The sequence below is a fragment of the Agelaius tricolor genome, unplaced genomic scaffold (assembly GCF_023055355.1).
Source record: "Agelaius tricolor isolate 1412-34295 unplaced genomic scaffold, bAgeTri1.0.p SCAF_2, whole genome shotgun sequence".
NCBI classification, from domain to species: domain Eukaryota; kingdom Metazoa; phylum Chordata; class Aves; order Passeriformes; family Icteridae; genus Agelaius; species Agelaius tricolor.
Window position 1 is genome coordinate 84,760,806 of NW_027269262.1, and position 21,515 is coordinate 84,782,320.

Below are 21,515 nucleotides of genomic sequence, written 5' to 3' on the forward strand. Positions count from 1 at the left end.
TAGTCAATATTCCTCACAAAACAAAAGTGATGCAAGCCACAAATAAAATATTTTTCAGGTAACAAGATCTAACCTGTTCACTCGAGGATGGCAATTTGTGTGGATCCATGGTGAGACTTTTCAGGTCATCTGATATGGTTTGCAAATGGGTTATTTCTCCTAGCATTGATATTTCTTCTTCCTGAAAAGAAAAGCAAGCCAGGATAACCACAGCCTTGGTTTTAAAAATCACACCTGTAACACAATATATGACCTTTATAATTTTGCTGATGACTGTGGGGATGTCCAGTGGAGCTGTATTTTCTTTCCACATTAAGTAACTATGAAAGGTTGAAAATATTAATTTAGAGTTTTGTAACTACTTTAAGATTGCTGTAAATTCCAAACCCCAGAAATTTTTTATCTCATCAACAAGATAAATAAGTCTCAGCCTTCTTTTTGTGATCTTTAGAGAGAGTGTCAGTTTTGCTGCACTTGACAATTACCTAACTGTTCTATGTACACTCATTAATGTGTCCTAACAATTTTAAGCTTGAGTGTAAACAGGGGTTAAACTCATAGTTTTTGATAGTAAAGTTAAAGGCATTATAGAAATACAGAGCATTAATACATCTATGATTGATTCTGGCTGAAATTACTTTGACAGCTAACTCAGATGATGATTCCCACACTGTAAACTACCACAGTAATTCCTCAGCTACCATTTCTTCCAGGTCCTCTCAGTCTGGAATTCACCTCCTCTTGACTCAGCCATGACTTTTCTAATTCTCTAACAATGGTTTTCTGTTGAGACTGATGCTCTTTGTAAACAAGCACTGGGAACATTTTCCCAGTAGGTTGGTGACCCTTCAGAAATGCACCTCACTTGCACAAAGCCACGAATAATTCTTTGTCAGGCTTCAGACTACCTGAGATGATGAAAATTTACCCAAACCTTTCCAATGAACTGAAAAACTGTCATGTAGAAGAAAAGGAGCTATCAGAAAACTGCATGGAAGCAGCCTGCAATTTGTCAGATAATGTCATTATATACCCAGGGGAGGTCTTGAAACATTTATCAGTCCTAGCACTGGAGTAGGATAAGGAGGATTTATATTAAAATGTGATGTTAAGAAGGAAGGCAGTGGAAAAAGCTGCATTTGCAATGTCTCAGGCTGGAATGCAGAAAGAACACAAACTGACTTCAGTCTTTGTTTACCCATCAGTCACCTTGAAGGTGTTCAGTGTTTTCTATTGGTGAATTACTCCAAGTGCCTACAAGAAAGGCCCCAACTCTCACCACTTGCTAGACAGAGAGAGATACAGGCTGTATTCTGGCTCTAGAAATTAATTCCTAAGACACAATGAGATACTCTCTTCAGAGGCTTCTGGCCACTTATCTAATCTGTGCATTGTACTGAGTGAAAACGAAGAGCGCTTACGATCACAGGGCGCAGCATGGAGATGAAAGCACAGAATCGACCGCGCTCCTCGATCAGAGCTTTCCTGACAGCTTGCTTCTCGGTTTCTTCAAGCAGCAGGTACTTATCATTGACATCTTGTAAAGCACTATCCAGCTGAGGCTGAATGTCACCCCGTCCTGTATGCAGGAAACAATCAAGAGCACATATTGTCAAAACTGTGCCTCTCCAGAGAAGATGACATTATTTTCAGCCAGCATTGCTGCTGGATTGTGCTTTTGCAATTTGAGTCACAAGCAGCATTTTCCCTTAATTCAAATCAGTAAGGATGTTTCCCCCCTCAATTAAATGAAGCACTTCAAAGCATTTATTTTTTTCCCCTCTTGCACAGAACAGAAATCCAGCTCAATTCAAAAGGTTTCAACAAGCCAAAGACAGCATTTTAAATAAGGACTTTATCAGAGCATTAGCTGTAGAAACTCTTCACATCATCCTTGCTGAAAACCAACATCTTACTAACTGGGATAGTACAAATCACTAGCCCAGGTGTACTCCTCTGCCCTCTTGCATTTGTGCCTAACAAGGTCCTAATGAGAATTTTGTGGAGCCACTAAATGAATGAATCAATCTCCTATACAAAATGTTACTATGGACATGTTACTGATCATTGGACCACTAGGTTCAAGTACTCTGCACAAACCAACTGTTGAAACCATTTTCTTCATTCCAGAGCCCAAACTAAACAAAATTTCTCAACATAGATTACATATATTTATTTTTTTTACATATGTATATATAGATATATGTCCAAAATATGTCAATGGATACAATTAAATTCCAATGTTTTGCAATTAAAAGCTTCAATGTGTTAATTACAGTCAACTCATAATACAAGAACTTCCTGTGACAGCTCAGTACCTTATTCTGTGCTGACTGCTTACGCTGCATCATGCCAAAAAAATATTCCTCTAGGAATTAAGAGCTGATGCTTAGATATACTATAACCAATAATGTTGCAGTTGCAAGATGTTTTCATGCAGCTTACACCCTTAAATATTTTAAAGGACCTCAGTTGTATAAATTTGTTGCAAATCTCCCAGAAATGCCATCACATGCAATTTAACAACTCAGAAGATAACACTGAAAAAATCGTGGGTGAGTTACAAGCAGCTACCCAAAATCAATTATTTGGATGATAACCTTTCTGCACAGAGGATTTAAAGCTAAGAGCAAGAGGAAAAAGGTCTCTTTATGTGTGTAGTACACAATGCAGATGACTCAATGTCAGGCTTAAAAAGGAAAAACCTTTGCCTTACATATGTATTTCCTTAATACTCCAGAGCAAGGCAAAGCCATCAGCCTCCCTGCACTGATACACAGCCAGAGCTGCAGGAAAAGGGAGCAGCGATGGAAGCAAAGAGAATCACACTGGCTTAGTGGAATCACAGGCTGGATATATCAAAATCTCTGCAGAGTTAGACATAGTCCAGGTAAAATGCACTGACACCCACATGCAGAGCTGTGCAATGGATCCTGGAAGAATCACATGCAGTGCAACATGGACACGGTCACTGCCAAGGGCACCTAGTACCAAACTTCCAGCAGTGTCTGATCCTGCAGATCAGTCTGGCTGCTCTAATGTGGTCATAAAACTTACTTAACTTGGAAGTAAATAAACTTTAAGAAGAACACAGTCTGAAGGTCCTCTGCTTCCTCCATCAAAATCAGCATCTACCAGAATTAAGTTATAGCAGAGCTTTGGGTACCTCCCTGAAGGTCCTGTGCCTTTTTCTCTGTCACTCTCAGGAAACAAACTGGGCCTTCTGCTTCAAGACCACTCTGTACATTTCAGGCCCTCCCCATACTCTGCCATCAGATGCAGTGGTTAAACATTTCCTACTTCTCTGGAGATATTCTTTCAAATTCTTTAGGAAACAGAAACTTGCATCATTGGTCAGGTCCTGAGTGCTGCCTGGAATTACAGTGGGTAAAAAAACTACCTGTTGTTCAAGCCTAGATACTGGCTCACTACCATGGATGTACCAAGTGCAAAATATATTAGCTGCAAACTAAATGAAACACTCATTAGTTTGGCTCTGCAGAACTGCTATAAACATTCAGCTGCTCCACCACAATCATGCACATAATGCAGTAAATCCTTTTTAAATGCATTTGCCTATGCAGTGAGAACACACACACTTAAAAAGCAACTGGACACCACTGACAAAGTGGGTTCAATTACAGTCAATTTTGGTACTTTCTGTGGACCTTAGAGCAGGACATCTTGGACCAGATAAACAAGAGCAGCCAAAACCTGGGGCAAGAATAAACTCCATTTGCACCTGTGTAATTCACTCAATTCAACAAAGTTATGAGGATAATGTTCATATGTTCATAATAATGCTGGTATTTTAACTCTTTGGTCAAAGCATGTGTAAAACTGCACCACTCTCCAACTTCCTCTGTACCTCTACAAAATTTCCATTTTATTTCTTCCAGTGAATCAGTACAGTAACAGACACACAGCTTCTCACCAGTATTTTCACAGACCTGTTTTTATGCTCAGGGGCATTTGGACAGTCTATGAAAACACAGAAGCTGTCTCAGGTACAATTCAGAGCAGGAAACAAGCTTAGGTGAATCATTTAGATGAAGCTCTGAAGTCAGATGTTTACAGATGAATACAGCTCTCTCCTGGTGACTTCTCCTAAATCATCTTTTAGGAGGAGGAAAGCTTTATCAACATCCTTTGAAAGCTCCACAATGCAGACATCAATCTAGCAAGCCTTCTGAAAGCAGGCATGGCTCTTCCCACTCCCTGAATCGCCAGCTGCACTCAGCTCAGGAAATCTGAGGGATGAGATCTCTGCCTAATTGAAGCAGTTTCCTTTGCTAAGCAGAGCAGAGCACATCCCCACAGCAGCACTCCTACACCCAGAGAACAGCAAAGAGTGGGGCCAACTGCTGACCACCTCTGCTCCTCAGACACCCTGGGTCTTCACTGATTTAAATCTGCTACTTATCTCAGAAAGAAATATTGACCACTGGAGAGCAATGCAGTTTTTTTTCCCCCTTGAACAACAAGGAGAAGGTTAATGGCCAAAGCAGTATTTTTGATTGCAGTATTTTTGCTGTGGTCACAAGACACACTTTCATGAAGAATATCAGCAAGTGATTATTCCCTCCAGCCCACATTCTCTGGCCTTTAGGTTATGCATTCCAAAACACTTCCAAACCAACACAACTACCACAATGACATAAGATAGTTCCAGAAGAGTCTTATCATGCAGTAGCTGTGGAAGTGCACCTGGAAGGACACTCCTACCCCAGCTGCAGGCAGGTTTGAGTGACCCACCACAGCAATCAGCAACAGCAATGGTCAAAAGCATCCAGTGTAGTCACAGGTCACTGGTCTGAACCAGCCTGACATGAACAGGAGGTAGGGATGGCTCTGCAGAGCGTGTCCAGCTGCACCCAGAAGAACAAGTCAACAACCTGAACACTGAGGAGGAATTCAAATCCAGCCTCTCTCAAAGAGGAGCTCTGGTGATGCAGAGAGGAGCACAAATGCAAGACCAGAAGTTGTGGACTGAATTCCCCAATAACACCATGCTCCAACAGCCTGGTGACCAGCACCTGGACACAGGCAAGTGACAGCTTATCAAGTGCAAGGAGCTGAATTGCTCATCAAAAGTAACATGGATCTGCTGCTTCTTCAAGGACAGTCTCAATGTCATCCTCACAGCAGGTGCTTTACATCATTACCGTGACATGCAAGGGCTTTAAAGGACCAACATGCAACAGAACTTGCATTTTACAGTGTTTTGTGTGAATCCTGGCTAAAAGCCTCATGCAATTTCTTAAATAACTATTGTTCAAAAAACTTTGATGAAGGAAAAATATTAGGGAAAAAGGAAAAGGCAAATCCAATTTTCAACCCAATTTCATGCCTATATTTTATAGGACATACTAGCAAAACTCTCAGCAACACCAAATAATTTTTAAATTCTCTCTGTGCAAGTTGGACTGCTAAAGTTACTGCTGTTATTGACAATGCAATGCAGCAAATATTGGTGAAATTACTGTTTTCCATGTCCTCACAGAAAGACACTTTTTAAAGCATCTGCACAGAACTTGAATATTCAATACTGGACACTTGACAGAGTGGCAGAATTTACATGAGACAATGCTGAGTACACCTCTACTTGTACAATCAAAGTAGGCTCCATGGCAGTCATTCCCAAACCATCCTCTTTACAAGAGCACACCTGCTCCAGCTGCCAGAATGAACAACCTCCTTTAAGTTCTGCACAGTAAAGCAAACAAATGAACTAATATGGATCTGTGCTGAGAACAGAAGAATTCTGCCACCATAAACCTCATAACTGGGATGAACCTCAGACTCCTTCAGAAAACACATCCGAGCCTTTCCTTTGGCTACTGGAGATCTGAGTCAGCTGCTCATGTTCAAAAGTGCCAAGTTCTGCCTTAACAGAAAAGCTACAAGTTACCAAATGGCATTTCTAGATTGAATTACAAACCAGGAAAACCACAATATGTGGTTTCAAAAAATGGGGACAAGCAGCAGCCGCAATAAGGCCCAGCTCCACGAGCCCAGTGGAGACACCTTGTTTGAGAGCTTGCTGATTTAATCAATTCAGGCTTCTCCCAAAGGCAACACCTCCATCACTACATTTATAAGTGCAGGTATGAGTCCTTTGCTCAGATTCAGAAACACCATGCTTCATTCACAATGGGATCCCAAGGCAGCTACTTTAAATTTGCAAAATAGCTGAAACAGCATCCCAATTTAAACATACTTGAGATGTGATCAGGCAACAGGAGACAACTGTGATGCTGAATTCCAACCCTTTCCCCAGCATGAAGTAAATAGAGTGATTCCTTATCTATCAGGTAAGAAAGATGCATGCAATTTTCATAAAAAAGGGAATTTGGATCACAGGTTACAAAGACCAACATTAAGGACTTCAGGCTCTAGACTTTAAAAGTCATATTAACAATAAGATACTCAATTATTTGAACATCACCTTGATGACATGTCTATTCCATTTAACTTCTCTCCCAGCCGTGACAAGATTTATCTGAACATGTTATCCCTTTCTAAAATAAACCAGAGGTTTATCCACAACACTGGTTTTCTTCTTTTACAGTGTTCCAATTAGATGCCAAAAAAAAATAAATCAAAAGATGGTTTGTTCACCAAGATTAGGCAATATTTTAGTTGCATTAGAAATTAAAGTCTAGGCAGTTAGTGGAGACCAGACACCATAAAGAGGCCACAGCAAGGGCTACAATAAACCAGCCACCAGGGTCACAGCATGGCACAGACTTACCTAGAGCCTCAGCTGGCAGGCAGGTGCGCATGGTGAGAAATTGCAGGACACAAAATTGACACAGAAAGGAAAATAAAAAAAGTCAAACTGGTATTCCAGCATTCCTAGAATTTAGACATTATCATCAGCGCCAAGACAAGAGAGTGAGCAGTTTGGACTAGAGGATTTTGAATTCTTCCATTGCTGATAAAGACAAACGCATTAGTTTTGCATCTTGCAGAGCTGTTGCAAATGAAACCCCTGGTTATTTACCATACAGTTTTATTTAATGAGACTTAAACCAGTTTAGACTCCTCAGTGAGAAGATGTAAACCTGTGCTTCAGAGAAAGTGCACAACACAGATAACCAGACCCTGGTCAAGTGGCACAAATCATTCCTTACCAGGGAAAAGGGAACTCAAACCTGCAGAACTCTAGACTGGTGCTGCGTGAGTAAACCACAGCACTTTTTGATGTTCTCTACTGCAATTACATTAACAGATTGTTAATTAAATGAAAACCTAATTGCTGATGCAATGTGGAAGAACATCAAAAAGATTAACTATGATATGCATATTTTAATTTTAAAACTTTACATAATAAAATTTTGCAATAAAACTGGCTTGCTGTCAAAAAGAGGGGAACTATCAAGAGGCCTTCAAAACTCAAGGAACGAAAGTAAATTGAAGAAATGTCTTCAGTCACTGATTTAGCAACATGTCTTCACTGCATTTTTGCAAAGGAGAGTTCACATTATAAGCTTGCAGGGAAAAAAACCCTAAAAAAACAAAACACACCAAAAAGCCCTGCAGGCACCATGGCCTCATTCACACAGGATTTTTTCCTGCAAAAGATAAGGATAATTTTCTCATTAGCTTCCCTCCTTCTGAGCTGCATCTTATTGACTCCACAGAGTTTTGGCTCTCACTTCAGTCATGGTGCCACACTTGATCAAGTTAGAGGAATGAGGCTCCCTCCCGGGGAGGAAGGCTCTGGCCAGGGATTCTCCCTCTCCAGGCTGCCACTCCAGATGGGGCAAGTGCCATGTACAGAAAGAGTGCAAAGTACTTGAATGAGAAGGTCAGCACTTGCTGTAAGAATGAGACATTCTTCACTTATAATTGCATTGAAGAGCTTTATGCTTTTTAGTTTAGAGTCATGGGCTTTGCACATCCATCCTTGAGAGCAGTCTAACAATATTACAAAGACCAGAGGGAAAAAAATCCTAAAAAGGCTCTAAAACACAAAGATGTCATCTTTGCTAACCAGGAAGAGGAAGAAAAAGCACTTTTGGCAGTATTAGAGTAAATTAATAATCATGTTCTACAGTAAATTAAAAATCATGTCCTATTCTCTGAATTTCATTAGAATCACGAATACTTTCCAAAACTGCTGCTTACTCAAAAGGAGAGACTGCCAGTTTGGATACTCAGCATCGATGGGAACACAAGAAGAAATGTTGTACTGAATGTTAAGGGAATTCTGCAGAAAATTCTACGTGTCTAACAGATAAAACTCAGTTTTCTTCTTAATATGTGTTATATTATGGGGAGTGTTACATCCAACAACTTCTTACATATCCACTTGGATTTAAACATTTTCCTCAAAGCTCAGTGTCACGTGAAGAACCTGAAAATGAAACCAACCAGTCATGTCATAGGTAGGAGGGGAACCTGTTTATTTATTCATTAATAGCCAAGCTGAAATACAGAAAATACACCCAACATGCACTCCAGATTTTACACATGCCTTCAGATATATTTTAATTTGATCACTTGATCATTTTTTCTTCAAGAATAATGCATTTTGTTAACCTTCCCAAATAGTTACATGCAGAGCCACAGCTGCTGCCTCTCTCCTGATTTGATATAGCATCAATAGCTTCTAGCAGCTATGGATCCACTTATGAGGCCCTGAATCAGCAGAAACCTAAATATGGAATTTATTTTAAGTATATGCATAATTATTCTGCTGACTCAGGTTAGCTGGGCTGACTTCTGGTGGCCAATGTTTATCTGAAAACAAAGAGCAATTTAGGACATGTCTGCAATTCTATGCACTACACAACTGCATCTGTTCGGGAGCTAAGTGTCAATGCTGGGGTGGGCAACAAGCCCTAGGGGCCTGTTCCCCGTGGGAACAAGGGTGCAAGAAGGCCTTGAAGAAGAACCTTGAAGATCCCCATGAAACCCTCAGGGATTGCATGGATCTGGGAGGTGCACCAGCATCCTATTTAAGACTACATAGATTTAGCTTCATGTGGATTTTTTTTAATAGTTAAAGACAACAAACGGTGAAAATTTTCGCTGTGAGGTCTTTTGAAATGCAAGACTTTCATTTCATAGTTGTATCACTTTACTAAAAATACCCTAACAAACTTCCAGAAAGGACCCTGGACTTCCTTTTGTTTTCTTTGGGAAGCTTAGTGTTTTCCCCATCACTTCAAGCTTTGGAAACACCCTTATTGCAATGAACACACTTACTCTGCAAACATAATTTCTAACACGTGATCTTAAATGCCCAGCCTGAACTCTGACCTTGGCCACGTGGAACAGGAACAAAGAGACCCCACAGAAGCCATGGAACAGGCAAACCCCTGTGGATTTGACCCAGGGAACCCAACCTGCAGCACTCCCACCAGGACAAGCCCCACAGCCCATGATCCTCCTTCCTGAACGTCCTTGGGATGCAGACAAGGAGCAAGGGAGCTGCTGTGCAGCATCAGCTGTGACAGAGCCCTGCAGCCTGACACATCAGGGCTGGGGGCCACCACTGCCAGGATAGGAATGAGGAAAGGAGAGGCTTTTATGTGAGCTCCTCCACATGGAGCTGCCCAAAGCAGAAGGAAAACACTTTCCCATAAGGTCAGATGGGAAACAGCAGAATAAGCTTGAAGGACCTTTACAGTAGCATGCACGGTGTTGAAGCAAATCCAGAATTCAGCACACATCCTGCTTGCCCACAGGTGATCATAAAGTTAATTCAAAAGTATTCTTACAAGTGCTAGGAAGGGAATGAATTGCTTGTTTTAGATTTCCCATAGGTGAGTCAGTAACTTTACAGAAAAATCAAAGGGACAGGTCCTGATTGAGGAAGAACAGAACAAAAAAAGTCTGTAAAACAGAGAAACAGGAGAGTTGAAGACATGGGAAGACATTCATGCCTCCAGCACAGTTTTTCCATAGTTCAAATCACATTTGTGTCCTAAAGCAGAATCACTTCTGCAGCTTTATCATGTTACAAAATAAACCCCTTCTTGATTTTTTTTATCCCTCGGTAGATGCAAGAGCAACATACTTCACCACACAGGACACTGAACAGGTCTGTCAAGATGGGTACATACAAAAACATTTTCACAACAACATTTGACACTGCACTCAGACCAAAGCTTTATTTCTTCAAGATAGGGACCAAAACAGCAAAGAGGAGAAAAGGCATCTGCTCCTGTTTTTTTCTTCTAACTTAAGCGTTGTTGATAACTTGCAGGAAGGCAGAGAGAACTTCCTCCCATCCCCTCTCTACTCCTGCTGAGGACAACAGCTTTGGGTATTCATATTCACAGCCTTAGGAGCCAAGGCCTCCTCTCCCCAGGGGCCATGAGAACAACTCTCAGCTCCTCAGAAATATTGCAGCTCCTGCTTTTCCCTGTACTGGCTGCCTGTGAGCCCTCAGCTCTTCCACCTGCCCCATGCACTCAAACATCCCCTGACTCCCTGTGGTTTTGTGCTCTGGAGCAAACACCATGAGTGTGACAGCAGCTCCCAGAGGGACAGCACAGAAATACAGCACCTTCACCACATCTCCAAAAGAACATCATAATGGCAAAATTAAGCAAGGGAATTGGATTAAAAAAAAAAAAAAAAGAAAACAAAATTTCAATCACATCATGGCTGCTACAACAATGGCAAAATGAGGCCTGTTCCACTCCTCACTAAAAGATGTTCAATCCTGAATGAGCACAAAACACCAGTTTCCTGACTCTCATCATGAGACTTGGCTCACATTTTAGGAGGGGGATATGAAAGCAGAAAATCCAAGGACCAAGCCTGCTTGCTTTAACCACTGCTAACAGATGCAGGTAGCATCTGCAGCATGAGAACAGTGGGGTTTTTTTCCAGCAGCTTTTAAGTACTTCTCTTTCCTCTTCACACTTCACAGAAGATGATGTCTCCTCCTTCAATATTGCAGGATGATTTATTGAACACTCAGAAGCAGGATAAAGGGGAGATGGAGCCAGACAGCTGTCAATCCATAGAAACAGATTCAAAAAATGGCTCCCTCCTCCCAGATCCCAGACATCCACCCAAACCATTCCACGCTTTTATGTTTTTCTCAGTGCTTACCTACCATGCACTGATGGGTTGTTTCTATCACACAAAGACAAGAAGAAATAAGACTAGAAAAGATAGGGGAGAGACAGGAGAAGACATGGAAGGAATACCACAAACTCTATAAAGCTGTTGGTCTGCAATCAGACATTTCATCACACAAAATGAGAAACATGTTTACACATTATCCAAAAAATAAATCTTATCACAAAAAGTCTTATCTCAAATGGTAACAGTCACCATCTGATTTAGGACACTGAACTAACTGACAGACACACAGAACCTACTGAGCTAAGCTCCCTCTTGGTGGCTTTCATCTCTCCTTTCCTCATCTCTTATCTAAAGTCAGCTAACATTCAAGAGCAGTTTTCCAGTCACCTGGCTTTCCACCAGTGTGATTATTGATTCACCTATATGGAAGGACAGCTAGAGACAGCTTACCTGTTCTGGGTAACACACAATTTCAAAATTTCAAGAAACTCCCCACCCCTGCATTTATTTTACTTGTCCCTGGATTCACAGTTTTTAGGCAGGAGGGGAAGGACAAGTTTCAACCTGCAGACTGAGAGCTGCTCAAAGCACACTTGTGACCCAGCTAGGAAGAGCCCAGTGCAGGAAAGGGAACCAGGAAAGGGAACCAGGAAGTCTTCTGTACAAGCTCCCTGTCATTGTTCCAAAGCCTGGTGGGGTTTGCACTTGGCCAAGTAAAACCCTTAGTGATGGCAGTGCTGCAGCTAGCAGTGCTGCATGTTTCCATCAAAACAGTGATGAAACCCCTATGACAAGGTGAAGGTGGGAGAGCAACATGAGATACAGCTGCTAAAAAGACAAACTGTCTTTCAGGAAAATTCCCTTTTTCTTCTCACTCATCTTTAGTTTTCTATGACTGCCAAGAGCCCTTCCCCCCCAAAAACAACCCATGCCACTGTCTCAGTCTGATCAATAAAGTAAGGTTTAGGAGATTACAGGCTGTTAAAAAAAAAAAGAAAAAAGAGGAAAAGTGCCAGAAAGGAAGAACAGCGAGAAACGTTAATAGTTAGGGAACATTTACATAATGGCTTTTTTTATATGATTCCAAAAGATTCTAGAAAATTTTACAGGTATCTGCACAAGTCATGTTAAGAGTGTCAGTGTTCCTAAAAAGAAAAAGTTAGCAGTAAGGGCTCTATTTTAAAACATGATTGACTTTGCATAAACAGTTTTAAGGCTTTTGTATAAGAACATTAGACAGCAGCTTCAGAACATGATTTAAATGACACACAGTAATTGTATCCTGGTACCCAAGTAGGTACCAGGAATACATTAGAGGGGCAGGATTATTACAGTAGAAAGTTCCATCACTGTTCAATCTCTGTCAATGAGCACAGCTCAGAAGGCTGTAAACAGTACAGTAGGAAGCAAGTTACCTTTCTTTGCTTTCTTCTGTAGCTTCAGTGTATCAGATGACTTCTTTTTGATCTCTTGGCGGGCTTTTTTGTATTCTAAAAAACACACACAATCTCTAGTATCAATATAATCAATGCCAAAATGAATGTTTTTCACAGAAAATGCTACATTTAAAGACATTAGACTACAAACTTTTTGAGAACAGCTACCATTAAACAAAGCAGCTTAGAACTCACATTTTGTAAAGCCTATACATTTGGCTTAATGTAACATGTTAGGGAGTGAGCACATTCACATACCAAAATCTTTTGCAAATAAACAAAGCCTTTACAGAAATAACAACTGAGAACACAGTACAAAATTAGAGTGCTTTTCATTTCATCCACTCTCAGGAATGGAAAACAGAGATGACAGGTTTCTCAAAACATCTGTGTGCAAAAAACAGCAATCCAGAAATGGCAAGGCAGAGAATATCCTGTGATCCCTCTCCAGCATGAGAGTCAGGCAGAGGAAGAGGTTGCTAAAACTCTGCCCAAGGAAGGGTCACATTGCCAGCTCCTTCTGATGAAGTGGAGCATACTGCACTTGTCCTCATTTTCAGATGAGCTGTACATTCCAGGAGGATTAAAATCCCAGAACAAAATATTCAACCTCTAGTGCAGGAACACTAAAGGTACCACATATGAAAACTGATACTTAAAAAAAAAAAGAAGATACAAGGCACGTATGCATGTATATTCATGTACATGTACACTTTAACAAAGGAGATCAGTGTTAGTACTCTTCTGTAGATGGAAAAACAGAAGCAGATTCATGGCAGGCACAAGAACTGTACTGAGGCCAGATGCACTCCCAACACCCAAGTCTGCCCACTAAACTCTAAATCTCACTGCCACTTTGGCCTGGGTTACCCCTACTGGCAATGACCCCATGTAATTCCTCTCTCCTGCTCACTACATGCTTAACACTCTGCAGCACAAGGCAGGAAGTTTTTCAAGAGCTGCTGATTCAACTGCTTCTCTTTGACCCCAGAAGGAAATCCTCTTTTGGAGGTCAAGCCCACTCCCTCCTATCAGTTTTCATGGTGCTGCTGCTTCTTTCAGACATAACAAAAGTCTAAAATTTTCAAGGGTCAGTCAGTGGTGAACTGCAACCTGCTTTCAGCACCTGTGTTAGAGGGCCAGCATTCCCAGTACAAAGGCATCTACCAACGTGTGCTTGCTGTGCAAGACTTGGCTGCCTGCAGCTCAGTCCCCCTGGAAAGCCTCTGGAGCCATCATCAGCCCTGCAGCCCAGGACACCCCATGTCCCACAGCAGAGCTCTCCTGCTCCACAGGAGCACTCTCTGTATGGCATCAGGTACAAAATAACAATGCTCAGTGCTCTGCAGGGCTGTGCACTCTCTGGGGATGCTCTGGCTGAGACATAACATGATCTTACAAGCTGCTTTTAACAACACCCCAGGGCTTTGCAGGGATACATGTGGCATCTCCAATCCTCAGCTCATACATGGAGAGTGGGCTAACAGAGTAAAACCCAGTTACTGCTTATCAGTCTAGGAAAACAACCCACCCCCGGGGTCCAGCAAACTAAACCTTCAAAATGCATACAGCAAGGGTAAAATTTTTGCTAGGCACTTTGGGAGAGGAGTATTTCAGAAGAGAAAAACTGCTATACATATTTAAGCATGTCATTCAGTTCTCCAGTACAAACATGAAAAGAGGAAGCAAAACTGATATTACAATCTTACTCCTATTAAAGAATTCTTCCTCTGTAACTACCTTTTGCATGGTCTTTATCCAGCTGATTGGCCACTTTCTTCCACTCTTCCATCTGTTCTTGAAGTGGGTTTATCAGACAGTCAATTAAAGCACTAATTTTGTTGAAAAAACACAAAGAGCAATCAAAGCCTGCAGATGCCCTTATTCTTACAGAGAGAGCCAAGGTCAATACTGGAGTATTTTTACTTTTTGCTGTGACAGCTACCAGTGTCACAATGTAAATATCAGAACATAAAAATGTTTACACTAGAGAAAGCAAAAGAAAAAAATAGATTTAAAAAAAAATCAAAAATCCACATCACAAGATAACCAGAATTACAAAAGCTCCAGACAGAGAGGAACAGAGAATAAAGCAGAGGAGTGACCCGAAACAGTTCAGAGTAAACAGATCCTACTCAACTGTCACACAATTCAAATGGAAACTCAGGAGACCAGAAAGGTTCATGCAGCCATGGAGATTATAAACTCAAATAGCATATGTATATACACAAGAAGACAGAGCAGCTGTACAAAAGAACAATATCTTGCCCACTGATGTGCCTCACCTCACACTGGTGGAGTCCAGCACCAGTAATGTTCCACTAATTAATGAGACTGGGATCAAACCATTTAAACAGCTAACTCTGTGGTAACTGGAAACTAAAATTGTCTCCTCATGGCCAATTTCATAAATAACTTTATTTTAAAGTAATCAAAGCATAATCATAGAATGTCTTGGATTGGAAGGGACCTCAAAGGTCATCTGGTTCCAACCACTCTGCCATGGTCAAGGACACTTTCCACTAGATCAGGCTGCTTATACCATCCAACCTGGCTTTGAACACTTTCAAGGATGGGAGAAAAAGGGAAAAAAACATAGCAGGTCATCAGGCAAATGGTGAAATATCATTTTTGTTCACCTATGGTCATGCATCATTTTTAAGTCTGGTTAAAAAAGGCACATATGCAAACTACTACTAACTATTGAAGTAGGTTGTTTTTGTACAGCCCAGGTTGCACATGAGTTACTGCTCTCGCATTACCTCTGCAGTCTAAATTCAACTGCAAAAACAGGATGAGAGAATTTGCATTTCCTATACTGCTCTGCTGAAGGTTTTTCTCTTGGCCATAAGCTATCTGGGCTGTGCAGTAAGCTGAGGAAGCAGCACAACACTTGCTGCTGCTGCTTGTTTAAAACCCAGTGACAAAGCCTAAAGTCCTGACACAAAGGCAGGTCAGTTGGTCACATCAGCAGCTGCCTGCTCAGCACTGAGCAACCGGGACTGACAGTGGGAATCTGCAGCATTCAGAGGTGATCTGAGGTGAACTGGCCCAGCCCCATAAATGTGCAGTGAAACCCAGCATGTTCACAGCACCTAATGTGCTGCAGGGAGAAAACAATTGCTGCTCTCAGGGACATGGGCAGAGGTCATTTGAGAAGCCAATGCTGATGAACAGCTTTAGATGTTCCCCAGCAGCACATGAAGGAGGAACCTCCAGTGCTGGGCCAGGTATGGAGCCACTCACCTTGAGAACTGCCTGAGTTTGGACTCTATACTTCTGTGCCTCATACACATCCTGGTGAGAGCAGACCCAATCTCTCTGGTACCACCTGAAAAACAAAAACCAAAAGGCAGGTGAGACCCCTGATGAGATTCCAGCCTGTGGTGTAGAGGCATAACAACCAGGAGGGGGGTGCCAAGTCTTCCAGAGCAATTGTAAAACAGATTAATAATATGTGTATAATCAACTAGGCTATTAACAGGGCAGATCTCAGTGGTATCTGCCACCCCTGGAAGAGATTCATTCCTGTTCACCTAGAGACCAGAACCAAGCAACCAAACACAATTAAAACACAGTTCTTCCAGGCCCCTTCTGTGCCATGAGCCTCAACCCTGCAGCACAAGACTTGAAAGAAAAGGGTTTGAGATGTCAAAAGCCAAGTAGCACAGCTGTCAAGGGAGTGGGCATCTATGAACAAATTATTTCCACATTTTAGAAATAGACCTAGGGGATTCGATGCAATTTTCCCGTCCCCGGATTCTTTAGACCCGGCGCCTCAGAGGGGATCGGCGGCCGCAGAGCCCGGCCCGGGCCCCGCCGCGATCCCGGCATGGCCAGCAGGTGGCGCCCTTGGCCGCCGGGCGGGACCAAACCCCGCGGGCCGAGGGCTCCGCCCGCTCCCGCCGAGCCTTCCCTGCTCCCGACAGAGCCCAGCACAGCCCTTCCCTGCTCCCAGCACAGCCTTCCCTGCTCCCGACAGAGCCCAGCACAGCCCTTCCCTGCTCCCAGCACAGCCTTCCCTGCTCCCGACAGACCCAGCACAGCCCTTCCCTGCTCCCAGCACAGCCTTCCCTGCTCCCGACAGAGCCCAGCACAGCCCAGCACAGCCCTTCCCTGCTCCCAGCACAGCCTTCCCTGCTCCCGACAGAGCCCAGCACAGCCCAGCACAGCCCAGCACAGCCCTTCCCTGCTCCCAGCACAGCCTTCCCTGCTCCCGACAGAGCCCAGCACAGCCTTCCCTGCTCCCAGCACAGCCCAACACAGCCCTTCCCTGCTCCCAGCACAGCCTTCCCTGCTCCCGACAGAGCCCAGCACAGCCTTCCCTGCTCCCAGCACAGCCCTTCCCTGCTCCCAGCACAGCCCTTCCCTGCTCCCAGCTCATCCCTTCCCTTCCCTGCTCCCAGCTCATCCCTTCCCTGCTCCCAGCACAGCCCTTCCCTCCCCTCTGCCACCGGCCACACCGGCCCCGAGCAGCCCATTCCATCTCCACAGAACTTTGTTTTGGTTAGTGCCAGTTTTGGTACTTGCTTAGTTCCCATTTGCACGTCAAATCTACTATTTCAGGATACAAACATCAGCCTTCTAACAAACTGTTTCCCAGCTGTAGTACCCTCTGGAATAGTTAATGTATCAGCATCTATTTAGAAGTCTTATTTTATTATTAGAATAACCTTAGACTTGTATCATGGAGCAAAATCTTTGCTAGGCCTTAAAAACAGTATTGCTCAAGTAAAACAAAAATCTTCCTGAGAAACTTCAACATTTTTGATAATTTTGAATTTTTTAAACATGGAATCAAGTCACCATCTTCCTGCATTCTTGCAGAATTAAATCCTGTGCCCACAAAATGGCTCTGGAACAAAGACACTAAATAACTGGAACAAATTGTGGCTCTTTGGTATTGTTCAAAAAGATAAACACAAAGTCCTTTGTCACTTGCCTGATTAATCATGTTTTTATAAGGAACTTTTGAAATAATATTATTTGGTAACATCAAAGAGCTGTAGCCTCGTTGCACACAGGTGGGAAAAGCACACAGACTCCAGGCTGGATCTATACCCAGCTCTTCCAGTGATGCTGCACTTGCACAAGCTGAGACAGACTCCAGAAACTCAAAAAAGCAACTCCAGAAACTCAAAAAAGCAAAGATGGGGAGAGGCGTATCAGAGAGAAAGCAAGTGGAGAAAGGGGACAGTATACACAAAGAGTGGATTTCTGTCCCAAAACATGGGCATTTTTCTCTGGATCCACTGCCAAATAAAAGTAATTTTATTTCAGAGGCTAATGTGGTACACAACTGCAATGGCAGAGAAGAAGAAATGAATCAAAATTTCCTTGGCTACCAGCACTGAGTTTAGGCAATAGGTAGGTTTTTAAGGTTCAGAACTCACTGAATACTGGAATATTAAGGACATCAATGGTTAAGTGACACTGCTTTCCTAAGTCTGTTATATGAAAAAAAGAAGGGTCGTATCATAACAATAAAAAGGAAACTGTGTGTTTGGGGAGACTAGGAAACAAGGGTCAGTTATTATTAACATTAAATTCCAAGGTAACAGAATTTTAACTGAAACACAATCAACCAAAGTATAAATATATCCCCTCAACACATGTACAGCTGGATGGGCAATGTCAGAACAGCAAAACAAAGTTCAGAGTTAAAAAAACCCCAAAAAACAAAACACACAACAAAATAAATTAAGCCTGGAATAAAGAGTTTTTTTCCATGGAAAAAAACCAAATACAACTGGTTGGTGATGAGTGGGCTACTGGTTCTTCCCACCTTTTGAAACTTCATGTTATCCATAAGTGTTTACAAGAACATCAAACAATGAGGTGTTAATTTTATTCTGTGAATGAAAACTACTCTAATGAAGTGAAGGTGAAAGGAAAAGAAATGGTTTTGAAAAATCTTTGATGTCAATTCTGGAAACAAGGTGTTGCTGAAGATGGGTTGAGGATTCTGCTTGGGAAGAAGAATGAGGGGGGCTGTTAAGAAGTTTGGGAGAGCTGAGCCAGCTCTGCTTGGTCAGCAGGGACCCAGGGAGGGGTCAGGGCTGGCAAGGGTCACCAGACTGAACAAAGGACAGTGCCAGCCCATCTTGTCCCACACCCGAATCCCACCACTCCTCCTCAATGACTGACTCCAACAGCACTGGAGTTAAAAAGAGCTTTACTTCCCTGTTCTCAATTATATTAACTGTCAAGGATACAAATGCTTCCTGAGAAAGTAAAAAAAAAAAATTAAATACAAGCCTCTCACCACCCCTTGATTTATTGAGCTGGAGGACCATGGCCATCACCAATGCGTTCAGCTGTTCTTCCAGGAACACCCACAGTGCAAAGGGCTCATCTCAGCTTTCAGCAGGCTGTTGTAGGGCTGATTCCCACAGCAGAACTGCACTGATGCTCCTGCCTCCAAAGGTCTGGGATCAGCTGGCTACACAAACTGGCAGAGGGAACCATTTTATACCACTGCAGTGGTTTGAAAACATCCAAATGTAACAAGGGATGGTAATTTGGATTTGTTTCTTTTATCCAATATCAGCTGCAGTGAATAAGACTCATCTATGCTTTATATAAATTACAGTTTGATGAGTAGTTCACTCACAGCCAGAGCAGGCAGCCAAGATGTGCACTCTGCACACAGGGATGGGCCCCACAAGCAGCATTAATGTGTGTGCAAGTCCTGGTACTGGCTATGCACCTGAGCAATCAAAGTCTAGAACAAGGTTATTGCACTGGGCAATGCCACAGTCACACAACACCTGTTTCACCTTCCAAATTAATTTAAGGTTTATCTTTTCAAAACCTGCTCCATAAGTGACCAGTTGCCTACTGACTGAAGGAACCATGAGCCAGGCAGACAGATGCAGTGGAGATGATAACTTCTTTTTCAGTGCTGCCAAGCCCCAGATGTGGTGGCAAAAAGAGCATCTGGCAGAGAAGTGTGTCAGGAACACACCAAATGCACTGTCCATCTCCACTCATAAGCAGGTCTCTGGAAGAAAATCAGGACATCCTCCAGCAGCTGTGATTTCCCAAATAGAAATACTGAGACCACACTAGCAAACCTTTTACCAAACCATCAATATGTTGGGTGGGTAACATGGGCTCCATTCACTGCCCTGCAGCTCTGCAAGTCAAACTGCTGTGCCTTGGGCTCTCAGTTTATAAAATGAGGCCGTGAATCATCTGCTCCTCTGACATACTATAATAATTCATCCAGTAAGGCAAACAATGCCTGGGAACAGTGTAAAGTAATACTTGGAAACCGGAGATGAGAGCTGTATTCATCAGAATTCCCACTCAGAGAAAGTGGCTTAACAAAATGCTCCTGTCAAATTTGATTAGAAAGTGGGTGATAGCATCAGCCTTACTTCTCATAAGTAAAAGGCAATTCTGCAAGGCAAAACGTGCCTTCACTCTCACCTTCCCTGCTTTTCCCTTTCCAGCCTAAGCCTGTAAAAGACCACAAAGTTTTTTCATGTGAGATAATTAAACAAAAATCTGTGGACCACAACACTACAATGAGTCTACTCTAAAGGGCATAAATGGATTTCTTTTGATGCTTGATTGTCATTCAACATCACAGAGAGACAACAGGGAGAGATTGTAGGAAAGAGACTCAATTGTTTTGTGGGAGTCATTATGTTTGTATTTAATCATGATCATATATCAAGGAAATGATTATTTGCTGAAATGTGCAGCTGTACAACTGCATAGCCTCTATATACTCCAAACAACTGGCTACAATCAACCTCTTATCTTCCTCTTCTCACTTCACTCGTGAGCAATTCCAGCAGCCTCAGAAGATTCTGCCTTTCAGGAAGTGCCTTTGAGGTTCCAACTTACTAATGAGCTCACCTTTATCTTCAAGGCCATAGTCCAAATGTGTCAGCTACTTCCCTCTTTCCCAAAAGGGAGAGAATAATGAAAAATGGCTGTAATATTTTTGTAATTTCCAAGTTATCAGAAGAGGCTTCCATTTCTGAGTAAAGATTAAAGCAGAAGCAGAATGGAGGCTGGATTATTAAATGCAGTTCTGAACATGGAGGCTATGACAAATGACTAACAGTAGGACATTTTAAGCTAATAGCCATTTACCCAACCCTCATCCAAACTCACGCTGCTAGAAGAGCAAGCAGTTTCTACCACTGATTACATGGGGCACAGACCTTGATCTTGCTGAACTTTTTATACAGATGCTTCCATGAAACTCAAGGATGATGGGATCAATTCCAGGGTGTTACAGCAAACAGAGAAAAAAGGACAGCTTTTGCTTAAAACTGACAAGCACAGGTATTACTACTGGGATAGAAAGCTGAAAGTGGAGCTATGGCAGCTCTCTGTGTTCAGGATGTCAACAGTCTCCAGGTAAGGCTTGCAAGTTGGAAAAACACATCAAAAACTGCAGACAGACAGATGTTGTTCAGCATCCACAAGGCAGGAAAATAAAACAGGACACCCTTATTCCTACAGCTGTGAGCCTTTCTGAGCAGCCCTTGGTAAAGTCTCTCAAAGCTGCTGCTCAAAGTGAGAAAAAAAATTCCTAATGCTTTTAAAAAAAAATTTAATTTAGATATCTCTCAGTGAAGACTGGATCAACAAATGCAGATTCAAGGTCAAACTCACCTATGAATTTTAGATTACCAAATTTAATAAAACAGCTCTGGCAGGCCACTGTCATATACTGCACCTCTGCAGTTGTCATTGCAAAGGAACAGATTGCTTGCAATGTTTGGTCAAGTGCCCTTTTGGGCAAATTACTTGGAAAACATATTTACAGAGGACTGCTATGAAGTTCTCCGTCACATTTGCCAGAGCCCCACACAGTCCAGCTGAGAGGAAAATGCAGGAGGGAATGGCTTATTTTCTCATTTGCAGAAGAAACTAGCATTTGTTCATGGATGGGACTAGCAGGATCTCAAAGTGCATTGTCATTGACCTTAGATGACAAAGGAGTTGAGAAGAGTGGCAGTGGCAGCTAGTTAAAGCAGCAAAGAAGCCAAAGGAACAGAAAAC

The 21,515-nt window shown here is 42.4% G+C and overlaps 1 protein-coding gene across 11 annotated transcripts in view; it reads right to left on the bottom strand.

Moving 5' to 3' along the window:
• The window catches only part of MTSS1 (MTSS I-BAR domain containing 1), a 126,108-nt gene that overhangs the window by 18,700 nt on the left and 85,893 nt on the right, over window positions 1-21,515 (bottom strand). For 6 of the 11 annotated variants that reach the window (XM_071421772.1, XM_071421771.1, XM_071421776.1 and 3 more), the window contains 6 exons: window positions 15,735-15,819; window positions 14,229-14,320; window positions 12,468-12,542; window positions 6,755-6,766; window positions 1,422-1,579; window positions 74-181 (listed from right to left, as the gene is read on the bottom strand). In XM_071421772.1, coding sequence (XP_071277873.1) covers window positions 74-181; window positions 1,422-1,579; window positions 6,755-6,766; window positions 12,468-12,542; window positions 14,229-14,320; window positions 15,735-15,819 — 530 coding nt within the window. The remainder of the gene's footprint in view (window positions 1-73; window positions 182-1,421; window positions 1,580-6,754; window positions 6,767-12,467; window positions 12,543-14,228; window positions 14,321-15,734; window positions 15,820-21,515) is intronic. The other 5 variants (XM_071421780.1, XM_071421782.1, XM_071421773.1 and 2 more) reach the window with 1 other exon arrangement.